At 42.3% G+C, this 18,367-nt stretch overlaps 1 protein-coding gene across 1 annotated transcript; it reads right to left on the bottom strand.

The window, feature by feature from the left end:
- Window positions 1-1,084: 1,084 nt before the first annotated feature.
- Window positions 1,085-16,682, bottom strand: LOC136510788 (uncharacterized). Its single transcript, XM_066505127.1, has 13 exons — window positions 16,274-16,682; window positions 14,371-14,768; window positions 12,575-12,829; window positions 10,634-10,888; window positions 10,490-10,552; window positions 8,693-8,947; window positions 8,549-8,629; window positions 6,758-7,012; window positions 6,614-6,694; window positions 4,817-5,071; window positions 4,673-4,753; window positions 2,738-3,136; window positions 1,085-1,195 (listed from the first exon to the last, which is right to left on the bottom strand). The coding sequence occupies exons 1-13, from the start codon at window positions 16,680-16,682 to the stop codon at window positions 1,085-1,087; spliced, it is 2,898 nt and encodes a 965-aa protein (XP_066361224.1).
- Between the last annotated feature and the right edge of the window lie 1,685 nt (window positions 16,683-18,367).

Here is an 18,367-nt window from a genome sequence, read left to right as displayed (position 1 = left end):
TCACGAACCAGATCAGATATGGGGGTGATTCCAGAGGCATTGGAAAGATAATTAAGTCTAGTTATTCCCATATCAATTTCATAATTTTTGGTCATGTATATTTTATTTGGCATTAAGCTAAAGCAGACTGCTCCGAAAAATAGATTCCGAGAGAGCAAGATGTAACAAACCCAACTATTTATTTATTGACCCAAACTTTAATATTCATAAATATGAAACTTGCGGACATGCCCACAAAGTTCCAGCACACATTACAAAGATCCAACTCATGCATAAACATAAGAACAAATCAACTAAACACAATGTTCACACCGCACTAAAAACTCGACTCACTCGTTCTACTATCGTGCTATTACATAAAGAGGGACTCCAACATTTAGGGGCGATACTTATGAGGAAGCTCCTCATACATCTTTGGCAAATTGAGGCATGCCCTTTGTTCGTCTATCACTTCCTGGTGCCTCTTGATTGCTTTCTACTGAGCCTTCAATTGATCCTCCAATCGGCGAATCCTTGACACAGACTCGTAACCAAAGTGTACCATCGCTTCCGTGGTTGGATCCGTGCCTTGCGGGTCCATCATCGCCCATCCCAATTCTGGGTGTTGATGAGGAAGGAATCGATATTGATCATCCTTCATGACCTCGAATCGGTGACCACGGAGGCCTATGCAAGCTTCAGCAGCTGCATCTTCTATGCCGTCCTCCATGGTAGCGCGGTGACCATGGTGTGCGTAGTTTGAATCCAGCTGATACGCACCTTTCTGCTCATCCTTGATGGTGATGCACACCCTAACCTTCTAGTAGGTGTCTTCAAGAGGGTGTGCATGCTCTTCGTAAGCATATTCTACAGCTGCATCCTAGTCACTGTAGTATGTCTGAAGCAGGCTCATGAGTCGGTGATGTGAAACGGAGAATTCACATCCCGGCTTATACCACACCTTTATTGTCCACCCCAATGGCGGGATCGGCTCATCCTCTTCAACAATGTCTTCCTCTTCATTTTCGGACAAGTCAACAATCTCAACTTCTTGAGGGTCATTCTGGGCTGGCTTAGGTGTGGACTCAGGCGTTGGCGGTGTTGGCTAATCCAATTCTGGTTCCTGAGGTTCTTCCTCCTCAGGATCTATGGACAGATCTTGTGGCGGGTAATACCCCCCAGTGCTCATGCGGGCAGTCTTGTGGGCACGAGGCATCTACAGAATTAGATTTAGTTAGGTTAGATTAAAAGCAATAATTTTCATAATAGAATAAGGTAAAAGAAGCATAAAACTTTAGCAAATAACAAGGGTGAGATAGAAAGCATGAAATGAGTGAACCAAAAGAATCTAAAACAACCATTGCTAACTAGGCTTGCGTCCTACAGTCAACACAGCTCTAATACCAATCTGTCACACCCAATTTTTAGGATAAAATGGGGTGCAAAACCTTATGTGCGCCCAGAGATCAGTCACACACATAAGTCGACAAATTATGAATAGTACCATCACCATTGTATATTACATCACGAATAAGACAGAGTTATTACATAAGTATAGCACAAATAATAAAAAGATCTATCGTGGAAGCTCCAATTCATAGGGACGTCGACTGGTTGTCCACAAGTCTAGTAGTCCTCAGGGAAATCATCATTCTCAAGGTCATCTGTTATCAAACATTCAAAATTCAGAAATCTCCAAGTTAGAATACATTCTGAAGATTTTCTGGACGAGTCTCAACAACAACAGCTCTATAAAACAGTCATATCTCGAGTTCCAGAAATCCGATTAGAGTGTACTTTATATGGTTGGAAAGCTTATGAAATTTTCTACAACTTTTATTCAGACCCCTTTCCCAGATTCTGTCGTTAGATTACTCAAAAATAGGATACAACCGAAACAGTTCCCAGATTCCAGGCTGTGCAGTAACTTCAACTCGAAACAGAGATATCTCACGAACCAGATCAGATATGGGGGTGATTCCAGAGGCATTGGAAAGATAATTAAGTCTAGTTATTCCCATATCAATTTCATAATTTTTGGTCGTGTATATTTTATTTGGCATTAAGCTAAAGCAGACTGCTCCGAAAAACAGATTCCGAGAGAGCAAGATGTAACAAACCCAAATATTTATTTATTGACCCAAACTTTAATATTCTTAAATATGAAACTTGCGGACATGCCCACAAAGTTCCAGCACACATTACAAAGATCCAACTCGTGCATAAACATAAGAACAAATCAACTAAACACACAATGTTCACACCGCACTACAAACTCGACCCAACTCGACTCACTCGTTCTACTATCGTGCTATTACATAAAGAGGGACTCCGACATTTAGGGGCGATACTTATGAGGAAGCTCCTCATACATCTTTGGCAAATTGAGGCACGCCCTTTGTTCATCTATCACTGCCTGGTGCCTCTTGATTGCTTTCTGCTGAGCCTTCAATTGATCCTCCAATCGGCGAATCCTTGACACAGACTCATAACCAAAGTGTACCATCGCTTCCGTGGTTGGATCCATGCCCTGCGGGTCCATCATCACCCATCCCAATTCTGGGTGTTGATGAGGAAGGAATCGATATTGATCATCCTTCATGACCTCGAATCGGCGACCACGGAGGCCTATGCAAGCTTCAGCGGCTGCATCTTCTATGCCGTCCTCCATGGTAGCGCGGTGACCATGGTGTGCGTAGTTTGAATCCAGCTGATACGCACCTTTCTGCTAATCCTTGATGGTGATGCACACCCTAACCTTCCAGTAGGTGTCTTCAAGAGGGTGTGCATGCTCTTCGCAAGCATATTCTACAGCTGCATCCCAGTCACTGTAGTATGTCTGAAGCAGGCTCATGAGTCGGTGATGTGAAATGGAGAATTCACATCCCGGCTTATACCACACCTTTATTGTCCACCCAAATGGCGGGATCGGCTCATCCTCTTCAACAATGTCTTCCTCTTCGTTTCCGGACAAGTCAACAATCTCAACTTCTTGAGGGTCATTCTGGGCTAGCTCTGGTGTGGACTCAGGCGTTGGCGGTGTTGGCGAATCCAATTCTGGTTCCAGAGGTTCTTCCTCCTCAGTATCTATGGACAAATCTTGTGGCGGGTAATACCCCCCAGTGCTCATCCGGGCTGTCTTGTGGGCACGAGGCATCTACAGAATTAGATTTAGTTAGGTTAGATTAGAAGCAATAATTTTCATAACAGAATAAGGCAAAAGAAGCATAAAACTTTAGCAAATAACAAGGGTGAGATAGAAAGCATGAAATGAGTGAACCAAAAGAAGCTAAAACGACCATTGCTAACTAGGCTTGCGTCCTACAGTCAACACGGTTCTGATACCAATCTGTCATACCCAATTTTTAGGATAAAATGGGGTGCAAAACCTTATGTGCGCCCAGAGATCAGTCACACACATAAGCCGACAAATTATGAATAGTATCATCACCAATGTTTATTACATCACGAATAAGACAGAGTTATTACATAAGTATAGCACAAATAATAAAAAGATCTATCGTGGAAGCTCCAATTCATATGGACATCGACTGGTTATCCACAAGTCTAGTAGTCCTCAGGGAAATCATCATTCTCAAGGTCATCTATTATCAAACATTCAAAATTCGGAAATCTCTAAGTCAGAATACATTCTGAAGATTTTCTGGACGAGTCTCAACAACAGCAGCTCTGTAAAACAGTCATATCTTGAGTTCTAGAAATCTGATTAGAGTGTACTTTATATGGTTGGAAAGCTTACGAAATTTTCTACAACTTTTATTCAGACCACTTTCCCAGATTCTGTCGTTAGATTACTCAAAAATAGGATACAACCGAAACTGTTCCTAGATTCCAGGCTGTGCAGTAACTTCAACTTGAAACAGAGATATCTCACGAACCAGATCAGATATGGGGGTGATTCCAGAGGCATTGGAAAGATAATTAAGTCTAGTTATTCCCATATCAATTTCATAATTTTTGGTCGTGTATATTTTATTTGGCATTAAGCTAAAGCAGACTGCTCTGAAAAATAGATTCCGAGAGAGCAAGATGTAACAAACCCAACTATTTATTTATTGACCCAAACTTTAATATTCTTAAATATGAAACTTGCGGACATGCCCACAAAGTTCCCGCACACATTACAAAGATCCAACTCATACATAAACATAAGAACAAATCAACTAAACACACAATGTTCACACCGCACTAAAAACTCGACCCAACTCGACTCACTCGTTCTACTATCGTGCTATTACATAAAGAGGGACTCCAACATCTAGGGGTGATACTTATGAGGAAGCACCTCATACATCTTTGGCAAATTGAGGCATGCCCTTTGTTCATCTATCACTTCCTGGTGCCTCTTGATTGCTTTCTGCTGAGCCTTCAATTGATCCTCCAATCGGCGAATCCTTGACACAGACTCGTAACCAAAGTGTACCATCGCTTCCGTGGTTGGATCCGTGCCCTGTGGGTCCATCATCGCCCATCCCAATTCTGGGTGTTGATGAGGAAGGAATCGATATTGATCATCCTTCATGACCTCGAATCGGCGACCACGGAGGCCTATGCAAGCTTCAGCGGCTGCATCTTCTATGCCGTCCTCCATGGTAGCACGGTGACCATGGTGTGCGTAGTTTGAATCCAGCTGATACACACCTTTCTGCTCATTGGTGATGCACACCCTAACCTTCCAGTAGGTGTCTTCAAGAAGGTGTGCATGCTCTTCGCAAGCGTATTCTATAGCTACATCCCAGTCACTGTAGTATGTCTGAAGCAGGATCATGAGTCGGTGATGTGAAACAGAGAATTCACATCCCGGCTTATACCACACCTTTTTTGTCCACCCCAATGGCGGGATCGGCTCATCCTCTTCAACAATGTCTTCCTCTTCGTTTTCGGACAAGTCAATGATCTCAACTTCTTGAGGGTCATTCTGGGCTGGCTCAGGTGTGGACTCAGGCGTTGGCGGTGTTGGCGAATCCAATTCCGGTTCCTGAGGTCCTTCCTCCTCAGGATCCATGGACAAACCTTGTGGCGGGTAATAGCCCCCAGTGCTCATGCGGACAGTCTTGTGGGCACGAGGCATCTACAGAATTAGATTTAGTTAGGTTAGATTAGAAGCAATAATTTTCATAATAGAATAAGGCAAAAGAAGCATAAAACTTTAGCAAATAACAAGGGTGAGATAGAAAGCATGAAATGACTGAACCAAAAGAAGCTAAAACGACCATTGCTAACTAGGCTTGCGTCCTACAGTCAACACGGCTATGATACCAATCTGTCACACCCAATTTTTAGGATAAAATGGGGTGCAAAACCTTATGTGTGCCCAGAGATTAGTCACACACATAAGCCGACAAATTATGAATAGTATCATCACCAATGTTTATTACATCACGAATAAGACAGAGTTATTACATAAGTATAGCATAAATAATAAAAAGATCTATCACGGAAGCTCCAATTCACAGGGACGTCGACTGGTTGTCCACAAGTCTAGTAGTCCTCAGGGAACTCATCATTCTCAAGGTCATCTGTTATCAAACGTTCAAAATTCAGAAATCTCCAAGTTAGAATACATTCTGAAGATTTTCTGGATGAGTCTCAACAACAGCAGCTCTGTAAAACAGTCATATCTCGAGTTCCAGAAATCCGATTAGAGTGTACTTTATATGGTTGGAAATCTTACGAAATTTTCTACAACTTTTATTCAGACCACTTTCCCAGATTCTGTCGTTAGATTACTCAAAAATAGGATACAACCGAAACTGTTCCCAGATTCCAGGCTGTGTAGTAACTTCAACTTGAAACAGAGATATCTCACGAACCAGATCAGATATGGGGTGATTCTAGAGGCATTGGAAAGATAATTAGGTATAGTTATTCCCATATCAATTTCATAATTTTTGGTCTTGTATATTTTATTTGGCATTAAGCTAAAGTAGACTGCTCCGAAAAACAGATTCCGAGAGAGCAAGATGTAACAAACCCAACTATTTATTTATTGACCCAAACTTTAATATTCTTAAATATGAAACATGCAGACATGCCCACAAATTTCCAGCACACATTACAAAGATCCAACTCATGCATAAACATCAGAACAAATCAACTAAACACATAATGTTCACACCGCACTAAAAACTCGACCCAACTCGACTCACTCGTTCTACTATCGTGCTATTACATAAAGAGGGACTCCGACATCTAGGGGCGATACTTATGAGGAAGCTCCTCATACATCTTTTGCAAATTGAGGCATGCCCTTTTGTTCATCTATCACTTCCTAGTGCCTCTTGATTGCTTTCTGCTGAGCCTTCAATTGATCCTCCAATCGGCGAATCCTTGACACAGACTCGTAACCAAAGTGTAGCATCGCTTCCGTGGTTGGATCCATGCCCTGCGGGTCCATCATCGCCCATCCCAATTCTGGGTGTTGATGAGGAAGGAATCGATATTGATCATCCTTCATGACCTCGAATCGGCGACCACGGAGGCCTATGCAAGCTTCAGCGGTTGCATCTTCTATGCCGTCCTCCATGGTAGCGCGGTGACCATGGTGTGCGTAGTTTGAATCCAGCTGATACGCACCTTTCTGCTAATCCTTGATGGTGATGCACACCCTAACCTTCCAGTAGGTGTCTTCAAGAGGGTGTGCATGCTCTTCGCAAGCATATTCTACAGCTGCATCCCAGTCACTGTAGTATGTCTAAAGCAGGCTCATGAGTCGGTGATGTGAAACGGAGAATTCACATCCCGGCTTATACCACACCTTTATTGTCCACCCAAATGGCGGGATCGGCTCATCCTCTTCAACAATGTCTTCCTCTTCGTTTCCGGACAAGTCAACAATCTCAACTTCTTGAGGGTCATTCTGGGCTAGCTCTGGTGTGGACTCAGGCGTTGGCGGTGTTGGCGAATCCAATTCTGGTTCCTGAGGTTCTTCCTCCTCAGGATCTATGGACAAATCTTGTGGCGGGTAATACCCCCCAGTGCTCATCCGGGCTGTCTTGTGGGCACGAGGCATCTACAGAATTAGATTTAGTTAGGTTAGATTAGAAGCAATAATTTTCATAACAGAATAAGGCAAAAGAAGCATAAAACTTTAGCAAATAACAAGGGTGAGATAGAAAGCATGAAATGAGTGAACCAAAAGAAGCTAAAACGACCATTGCTAACTAGGCTTGCGTCCTACAGTCAACACGGTTCTGATACCAATCTGTCATACCCAATTTTTAGGATAAAATGGGGTGCAAAACCTTATGTGCGCCCAGAGATCAGTCACACACATAAGCCGACAAATTATGAATAGTATCATCACCAATGTTTATTACATCACGAATAAGACAGAGTTATTACATAAGTATAGCACAAATAATAAAAAGATCTATCGTGGAAGCTCCAATTCATATGGACATCGACTGGTTATCCACAAGTCTAGTAGTCCTCAGGGAAATCATCATTCTCAAGGTCATCTATTATCAAACATTCAAAATTCGGAAATCTCCAAGTCAGAATACATTCTGAAGATTTTCTGGACGAGTCTCAACAACAGCAGCTCTGTAAAACAGTCATATCTTGAGTTCTAGAAATCTGATTAGAGTGTACTTTATATGGTTGGAAAGCTTACGAAATTTTCTACAACTTTTATTCAGACCACTTTCCCAGATTCTGTCGTTAGATTACTCAAAAATAGGATACAACCGAAACTGTTCCTAGATTCCAGGCTGTGCAGTAACTTCAACTTGAAACAGAGATATCTCACGAACCAGATCAGATATGGGGGTGATTCCAGAGGCATTGGAAAGATAATTAAGTCTAGTTATTCCCATATCAATTTCATAATTTTTGGTCGTGTATATTTTATTTGGCATTAAGCTAAAGCAGACTGCTCTGAAAAATAGATTCCGAGAGAGCAAGATGTAACAAACCCAACTATTTATTTATTGACCCAAACTTTAATATTCTTAAATATGAAACTTGCGGACATGCCCACAAAGTTCCCGCACACATTACAAAGATCCAACTCATACATAAACATAAGAACAAATCAACTAAACACACAATGTTCACACCGCACTAAAAACTCGACCCAACTCGACTCACTCGTTCTACTATCGTGCTATTACATAAAGAGGGACTCCAACATCTAGGGGTGATACTTATGAGGAAGCTCCTCATACATCTTTGGCAAATTGAGGCATGCCCTTTGTTCATCTATCACTTCCTGGTGCCTCTTGATTGCTTTCTGCTGAGCCTTCAATTGATCCTCCAATCGGCGAATCCTTGACACAGACTCGTAACCAAAGTGTACCATCGCTTCCGTGGTTGGATCCGTGCCCTGTGGGTCCATCATCGCCCATCCCAATTCTGGGTGTTGATGAGGAAGGAATCGATATTGATCATCCTTCATGACCTCGAATCGGCGACCACGGAGGCCTATGCAAGCTTCAGCGGCTGCATCTTCTATGCCGTCCTCCATGGTAGCACGGTGACCATGGTGTGCGTAGTTTGAATCCAGCTGATACACACCTTTCTGCTCATTGGTGATGCACACCCTAACCTTCCAGTAGGTGTCTTCAAGAAGGTGTGCATGCTCTTCGCAAGCGTATTCTATAGCTACATCCCAGTCACTGTAGTATGTCTGAAGCAGGATCATGAGTCGGTGATGTGAAACAGAGAATTCACATCCCGGCTTATACCACACCTTTTTTGTCCACCCCAATGGCGGGATCGGCTCATCCTCTTCAACAATGTCTTCCTCTTCGTTTTTGGACAAGTCAATGATCTCAACTTCTTGAGGGTCATTCTGGGCTGGCTCAGGTGTGGACTCAGGCGTTGGCGGTGTTGGCGAATCCAATTCCGGTTCCTGAGGTCCTTCCTCCTCAGGATCCATGGACAAACCTTGTGGTGGGTAATAGCCCCCAGTGCTCATGCGGACAGTCTTGTGGGCACGAGGCATCTACAGAATTAGATTTAGTTAGGTTAGATTAGAAGCAATAATTTTCATAATAGAATAAGGCAAAAGAAGCATAAAACTTTAGCAAATAACAAGGGTGAGATAGAAAGCATGAAATGACTGAACCAAAAGAAGCTAAAACGACCATTGCTAACTAGGCTTGCGTCCTACAGTCAACACGGCTATGATACCAATCTGTCACACCCAATTTTTAGGATAAAATGGGGTGCAAAACCTTATGTGCGCCCAGAGATTAGTCACACACATAAGCCGACAAATTATGAATAGTATCATCACCAATGTTTATTACATCATGAATAAGACAGAGTTATTACATAAGTATAGCATAAATAATAAAAAGATCTATCACGGAAGCTCCAATTCACAGGGACGTCGACTGGTTGTCCACAAGTCTAGTAGTCCTCAGGGAAGTCATCATTCTCAAGGTCATCTGTTATCAAACGTTCAAAATTCAGAAATCTCCAAGTTAGAATACATTCTGAAGATTTTCTGGATGAGTCTCAACAACAGCAGCTCTGTAAAACAGTCATATCTCGAGTTCCAGAAATCCGATTAGAGTGTACTTTATATGGTTGGAAATCTTACGAAATTTTCTACAACTTTTATTCAGACCACTTTCCCAGATTCTGTCGTTAGATTACTCAAAAATAGGATACAACCGAAACTGTTCCCAGATTCCAGGCTGTGTAGTAACTTCAACTTGAAACAGAGATATCTCACGAACCAGATCAGATATGGGGTGATTCTAGAGGCATTGGAAAGATAATTAGGTATAGTTATTGCCATATCAATTTCATAATTTTTGGTCTTGTATATTTTATTTGGCATTAAGCTAAAGTAGACTGCTCCGAAAAACAGATTCCGAGAGAGCAAGATGTAACAAACCCAACTATTTATTTATTGACCCAAACTTTAATATTCTTAAATATGAAACATGCAGACATGCCCACAAATTTCCAGCACACATTACAAAGATCCAACTCATGCATAAACATCAGAACAAATCAACTAAACACATAATGTTCACACCGCACTAAAAACTCGACCCAACTCGACTCACTCGTTCTACTATCGTGCTATTACATAAAGAGGGACTCCGACATCTAGGGGCGATACTTATGAGGAAGCTCCTCATACATCTTTTGCAAATTGAGGCATGCCCTTTTGTTCATCTATCACTTCCTAGTGCCTCTTGATTGCTTTCTGCTGAGCCTTCAATTGATCCTCCAATCGGCGAATCCTTGACACAGACTCGTAACCAAAGTGTAGCATCGCTTCCGTGGTTGGATCCATGCCCTGCGGGTCCATCATCGCCCATCCCAATTCTGGGTGTTGATGAGGAAGGAATCGATATTGATCATCCTTCATGACCTCGAATCGGCGACCACGGAGGCCTATGCAAGCTTCAGCGGCTGCATCTTCTATGCCGTCCTCCATGGTAGCGCGGTGACCATGGTGTGCGTAGTTTGAATCCAGCTGATACGCACCTTTCTGCTCATCCTTGATGGTGATGCACACCCTAACCTTCCAGTAGGTGTCTTCAAGAGGGTGTGCATGCTCTTCGCAAGCGTATTCTACAACTGCATCCTAGTCAATGTAGTATGTCTAAAGCAGGCTCATGAGTCGGTGATGTGAAATGGAGAATTCACATCCCGGCTTATACCACACCTTTATTGTCCACCCCAATGGCGGGATTGGCTCATCCTCTTCAACAATGTCTTCCTCTTTGTTTTCGGACAAGTCAACAATCTCAACTTCTTGAGGGTCATTCTGGGCTGGCTCAGGTGTGGACTCAGGCGTTGGCGGTGTTGGTGAATCCAATTCTGGTTCCTGAGGTCCTTCCTCCTCAGGATCCATGGACAAACCTTGTGGCGGGTAATACCCCCCAGTGCTCATGCGGGCAGTCTTGTGGGCATGAGGCATCTACAGAATTAGATTTAGTTAGGTTAGATTAGAAGCAATAATTTTCATAATAGAATAAGGCAAAAGAAGCATAAAACTTTAGCAAATAACAAGGGTGAGATAGAAAGCATGAAATGACTGAACCAAAAGAAGCTAAAACGACCATTGCTAACTAGGCTTGCGTCCTACAGTCAACACGGCTCTGATACCAATCTGTCACACCCAATTTTTAGGATAAAATGGGGTGCAAAACCTTATGTGCGCCCAGAGATCAGTCACACACATAAGCCGACAAATTATGAATAGTATCATCACCAATGTTTATTACATCACGAATAAGACAGAGTTATTACATAAGTATAGCACAAATAATAAAAAGATCTATCGCGGAAGCTCCAATTCACAGGGACGTCGACTGGTTGTCCACAAGTCTAGTAGTCCTCAGGGAAATCATCATTCTCAAGGTCATCTGTTATCAAACATTCAAAATTCAGAAATCTCCAAGTTAGAATACATTCTAAAGATTTTCTGGACGAGTCTCAACAACACCAGCTCTGTAAAATAGTCATATCTCGAGTTCTAGAAATCTAATTTGAGTGTACTTTATATGGTTGGAAAGCTTACGAAATTTTCTACAACTTTTATTCAGACCACTTTCCCAGATTCTGTCGTTAGTTTACTCAAAAATAGGATACAACCAAAACTATTCCTAGATTCCAGGCTGTGCAGTAACTTCGACTTGAAACAGAGATATCTCACGAACCAGATCAGATATGGGGGTGATTCTAGGGGCATTGGAAAGATAATTAAGTCTAGTTATTCCCATATCAATTTCATAATTTTTGGTCGTGTATATTTTATTTGGCATTAAGCTAAAGCAGACTGCTCTGAAAAACAGATTCCGAGAGAGCAAGATGTAACAAACCCAACTATTTATTTATTGACCCAAACTTTAATATTCTTAAATATGAAACTTGCGGACATGCCCACAAAGTTCCAGCACACATTACAAAGATCCAACTCATGCATAAACATAAGAACAAATCAACTAAACACACAATGTTCACACCGCACTAAAAACTCGACCCAACTCGACTCACTCGTTCTATTATCGTGCTATTACATAAAGAGGGACTCCAACATCTAGGGGCGATACTTATGAGGAAGCTCCTCATACATCTTTGGCAAATTGAGGCACGCCCTTTGTTCGTCTATCACTTCCTGGTGCCTCTCGATTGCTTTCTGCTGAGCCTTCAATTGATCCTCCAATCGGCGAATCCTTGACACAGACTCGTAACCAAAGTGTAGCATCGCTTCCGTGGTTGGATTCGTGCCCTGCAGGTCCATCATCGCCCATCCCAATTCTAGGTGTTGATGAGGAAGGAATCGATATTGATCATCCTTCATGACCTCGAATCGGCAACCACGGAGGCCTATGCAAGCTTCAGCGGCTGCATCTTCTATGCCATCCTCCTTGGTAGCACGGTGACCATGGTGTGTGTAGTTTGAATCCAGCTGATACGCACCATTCTGCTCATCCTTGATGGTGATGCACACCCTAACCTTCTAGTAGGTGTCTTCAAGAGGGTGTGCATGCTCTTCGCAAGCGTATTCTACAGCTGCATCCTAGTCACTGTAGTATGTCTGAAGCAGGCTCATGAGTCGGTGATGTGAAATGGAGAATTCACATCCTGGCTTATACCACACCTTTATTGTCCACCCCAATGGCGGGATCGGCTCATCCTCTTCAACAATGTCTTCCTCTTTGTTTTTGGACAAGTCAACAATCTCAACTTCTTGAGGGTCATTCTGGGCTCGCTCAGGTGTGGACTCAGGCATTGGCGGTGTTGGCGAATCCAATTCTGGTTCCTGAGGTTCTTCCTCCTCAGGATCTATGGACAGATCTTGTGGTGGGTAATACCCCCCAGTGCTCATGCGGGCAGTCTTGTGGGCACGAGGCATCTACAGAATTAGATTTAGTTAGGTTAGATTAGAAGCAATAATTTTCATAATAGAATAAGGCAAAAGAAGCATAAAACTTTAGCAAATAACAAGGGTGAGATAGAAAGCATGAAATCAGTGAACCAAAAGAAGCTAAAATGACCATTGCTAACTAGGCTTGCGTCCTACAGTCAACACGGCTCTGATACCAATCTGTCACACCGAATTTTTAGGATAAAATGAGGTGCAAAACCTTATGTGCGCCCAGAGATCAGTCACATACATAAGCCAACAAATTATGAATAGTATCATCACCAATGTTTATTACATCACGAATAAGACAGAGTTATTACATAAGTATAGCACAAATAATAAAAAGATCTATCGCGGAAGCTCCAATTCACAGGAACGTTGACTGGTTGTCCACAAGTCTAGTAGTCCTCAGGGAAATCATCATTCTCAAGGTCATCTGTTATCAAACATTCAAAATTCAGAAATCTCCAAGTTAGAATACATTCTGAAGATTTTCTGGACGAGTCTCAACAACAACAGCTCTGTAAAATAGTCATATCTTGAGTTCTAGAAATCTGATTAGAGTGTACTTTATATGGTTGGAAATCTTATGAAATTTTCTACAACTTTTATTCAGACCACTTTCCCAGATTCTGTCGTTAGATTACTCAAAAATAGGATACAACCGAAACTGTTCCCAGATTCCAGGCTGTGCAGTAACTTCAACTTGAAACAGAGATATCTCACGAACCAGATCAGATATGGGAGTGATTCTAGAGGCATTGGAAAGATAATTAAGTATAGTTATTCCCATATCAATTTCATAATTTTTGGTCATGTATATTTTATTTGGCATTAAGCTAAAGCAGACTGCTCCGAAAAACAGATTCTGAGAGAGCAAGATGTAACAAACCCAACTATTTATTTATTGACCCAAACTTTAATATTCTTAAATATGAAACCTGCGGACATGCCCACAAATTTCCAGCACACACTACAAAGATCCAACTCATGCATAAACATAAGAACAAATCAACTAAAAACACAATGTTCACACCGCACTAAAAACTCGACCCAACTCGACTCACTCGTTCTACTATCGTGCTATTACATAAAGAGGGACCCAACATCTAGGCGCGATACTTATGAGGAAGCTCCTCATACATCTTTGGCAAATTGAGGCACGCCCTTTGTTCGTCTATCACTTCCTGGTGCCTCTTGATTGTTTTCTACTGAGCCTTCAATTGATCCTCCAATCGGCGAATCCTTGACACAGACTCGTAACCAAAGTGTACCATCGCTTCCGTGGTTGGATCCGTGCCCTGCGGGTCCATCATCGCCCATCCCAATTCTGGGTGTTGATGAGGAAGGAATCGATATTGATCATCCTTCATGACCTCGAATCGGCGACCATGGAGGCCTATGCAAGCTTCAGCGGCTGCATCTTCTATGCCGTCCTCCATGGTAGCGCGGTGACCATGGTGTGCGTAGTTTGAATCCAGCTGATACACACCTTTCTGCTCATCCTTGATGGTGATGCACACCCTAACCTTCCAGTAGGTGTCTTCAAGAGGGTGTGCATGCTCTTCGCAAGCGTATTCTACAGCTACATCCCAGTCACTGTAGTATGTCTGAAGCAGGCTCATGAGTCGGTGATGTGAAACGGAGAATTCACATCCCGGCTTATACCACACCTTTATTGTCCACCCCAATGGCGGGATCGGCTCATCCTCTTCAACAATGTCTTCCTCTTCGTTTTCGGACAAGTCAACGATCTCAATTTCTTGAGGGTCATTCTGGGCTGGCTCAGGTGTGGACTCAGGCGTTGGCGGTGTTGGCGAATCCAATTCTGGATCCTGAGGTCCTTCCTCCTCAGGATCCATGGACAAACCTTGTGGCGGGTAATACCCCCAGTGCTCATGCGGGCAGTCTTGTGGGCACGAGGCATCTACAGAATTAGATTTAGTTAGGTTAGATTAGAAGCAATAATTTTCATAATAGAATAAGGCAAAAGAAGCATAAAACTTTAGCAAATAACAAGGGTGAGATAGAAAGCATGAAATGAGTGAACCAAAAGAAGCTAAAACGACCATTGCTAACTAGGCTTGTGTCCTACAGTCAACACGGCTCTGATACCAATCTATCACACCCAATTTTTAGGATAAAATGGGGGGCAAAACCTTATGTGTGCCCAGAGATCAGTCACACACATAAGCCAACAAATTATGAATAGTATCATCACCAATGTTTATTACATCACGAATAAGACAGAGTTATTACATAAGTATAGCACAAATAATAAAAAGATCTATCGTGGAAGCTCCAATTCACAGGGACGTCGACTGGTTGTCCATAAGTCTAGTAGTCCTCAGGGAAATCATCATTCTCAAGGTCATCTGTTATCAAACATTCAAAATTCAGAAATCTCCGAGTTAGAATACATTCTGAAGATTTTCTGGACGAGTCTCAACAACAGCAGCTCTGTAAAACAGTCATATCTTGAGTTCCAGAAATCCGATTAGAGTGTACTTTATATGGTTGGAAAGCTTACGAAATTTTCTACAACTTTTATTCAGACCACTTTCCCAGATTATGTGGTTAGATTACTCAAAAATAGGATACAACCAAAACTGTTCCTAAATTCCAAGCTGTGCAGTAACTTCAACATGAAACAGAGATATCTCACGAACCAGATCAGATATGGGGGTGATTCCAGAGGCATTGGAAAGATAATTAAGTCTAGTTATTCCCATATCAATTTCATAATTTTTGGTCTTGTATATTTTATTTGGCATTAAGCTAAAGCAGACTGCTCCAAAAAACAGATTCCGAGAGAGCAAGATGTAACAAACCCAACTATTTATTTATTGACGCAAACTTTAATATTCATAAATATGAAACTTATGGACATGCCCACAAAGTTTTAGCACACATTACAAAGATCCAACTCATGCATAAACATAAGAACAAATAAACTAAACACATAATGTTCACACCGCACTAAAAATTCGACCCAACTCGACTCACTCGTTCTACTATCGTGCTATTACATAAAGAGGGACTCCGACATCTAGGGGTGATACTTATGAGGAAGCTCCTCATACATCTTTGGCAAATTGAGGCACACCCTTTGTTCGTCTATCACTTCCTGGTGCCTCTTGATTGCTTTCTGCTGAGCCTTCAATTGATCCTCCAATCGGCGAATCCTTGACACAGACTCGTAACCAAAGTGTACCATCGCTTCCGTGGTTGGATCCGTGCCCTGCGGGTCCATCATCGCCCATCCCAATTCTGGGTGTTGATGAGGAAGGAATCGATATTGATCATCCTTCATGACCTCGAATCGGCGACCACGGAGGCCTATGCAAGCTTCAGCGGCTGCATCTTCTATGCCGTCCTCCATGGTAGCGCGGTGACCATGGTGTGCGTAGTTTGAATCTAGCTGATACGCACCTTTCTGCTCATCCTTGATGGTGATGCACACCCTAACCTTCCAGTAGGTGTCTTCAAGAGGGTGTGCATGCTCTTCACAAGTGTATTCTACAGCTGCATCCCAGTCACTGTAGTATGTCTGAAGCAGGCTCATGAGTCGGCGATGTGAAATGGAGAATTCACATCCCGGCTTATACCACACCTTTATTGTCCACCCCAATGTCAGGATTGGCTCATCCTCTTCCATAATGTCTTCCTCTTCGTTTTTGGACAAGTCAACGATCTCAACTTCTTGAGGGTCATTATGGGCTGGCTCAGGTGTGGACTTAGGTGTTGGCGGTGTTGGCGAATCCAATTCTGGTTCCTGAGGTTCTTCCTCCTCAGGATCTATGGACAAATCTTGTGGCGGGTAATACCCCCCAGTGCTCATGCGGGCAGTCTTGTGGGCACAAGGCATCTATAGAATTAGATTTAGTTAGGTTAGATTAGAAGCAATAATTTTCATAATAGAATAAGGCAAAAGAAGCATAAAACTTTAGCAAATAACAAGGGTGAGATAGAAAGCATGAAATGAGTGAACCAAAAGAAGCTAAAACGACCATTGCTAACTAGGCTTGCGTCCTACAGTCAATACGGCTCTGATACCAATCTCTCACACCTAATTTTTAGGATAAAATGGGGTGCAAAACCTTATGTGCGCCCAGAGATCAGTCACACACATAAGCCGACAAATTATGAATAGTATCATCACCAATGTTTATTACATCACAAATAAGACAGAGTTATTACATAAGTATAGCACAAATAATAAAAAGATCTATCGCGGAAGCTCCAATTCACAGGGACGTCGACTGGTTGTCCACAAGTCTAGTAGTCCTCAGGAAAATCATCATTCTCAAGGTCATCTGTTACCCATCCGGGATTTTTATCCAAATAATGAAAATAAACAAGCGTAAGTACATGTCGTACTTAACAAGTGTAACACGGGGTTCATGAGGCTCAAAAGGCTAGACACAGGCTTAATAGCGGTCGGCTTTTAGTTGTCACAATTTTAGCTTATGAGTAGCATCAAGGTGTTTCAGTCCCCAAAGTAGAACACATGATCAAATGTAAACATGAGTAATGAATAGCATAAACAGATATTACTTAGTGATCATCTATTCCATAAATGTTCCAAGGCCGCTCGTGACCGAGAGCACTGCTGATATACCAGTTTTATACTCTACAGAGGTTGTACACTTTCACTGTGAGTCGTGATTCCCATATGCCTGAGTTTATAACTCCCAAAACACTTCCAAGGTGAGCAGGCAGGGGTCACTATGAAGCCTTTCAAAGGTTCGTCTAACAAGTTAGGGCCATTAGATTCACTCAGCAAACAGTTATAGGAACCCCCCTGTCAAATGGCACAATTCCTTCACGGCTATACACATAAGAGTAGAGGCTGTCCTATACCCGATTCGTCAAGCCATTCTTACACCAATAATGGTAACCACTAACAAGCTAGAAAAGGTCCTCATACTGAGCTAAAGCCAAAGCCATGTAGCCCTCACAGCTGTACTATAAGTCCCGGATGATCACTTATAGATAAGTCCTTAGGGAGAGGAATCTAAAGCATTTAGAAAGTAGCTAAACACTCCAGCCCCCTGTTTCCATGTTGCTAAAAAGTCACATTTTATGTTTATTGCATATACCATTAGTCAAGTTACAAGATCATGGTTTAACTAAGCTCTAGCAAAGCTACCCATATGCATAACCCATAGGTGACAAGGCGATAGTCCAATTCTAGGAAATTCCTAACAAGAAGACACATGCAACATGAATTTAATGATTTAAAGTGAATAGGAAACAAGGATGATCCCATGCTATACTTGCCTTGAGCAACGTACTCCTGCTGGTCCTACTCGTCAAAGTCGTACCCTTGATCTTCTGAGAACTGCTCACCGTCTATACTCGATAACCACAGCAACATACAAGCATCTAGGAGCAATCATGCAAAGCAAACAAGGCTACAGATTAGAACAATACACCAACAGCAAAGAATCTAGATGAAAAGTTTGGAAAACGAATCTACATCTCGCTATGAACACACAGACGCGAAGATCACAAAAATCAGAT

Source organism: Miscanthus floridulus, chromosome 16, assembly GCF_019320115.1.
Source record: "Miscanthus floridulus cultivar M001 chromosome 16, ASM1932011v1, whole genome shotgun sequence".
Lineage (NCBI taxonomy): Eukaryota > Viridiplantae > Streptophyta > Magnoliopsida > Poales > Poaceae > Miscanthus > Miscanthus floridulus.
Note: the sequence above shows the minus strand (reverse complement) of the source record. Positions and strands in the feature narration are given on the sequence as shown.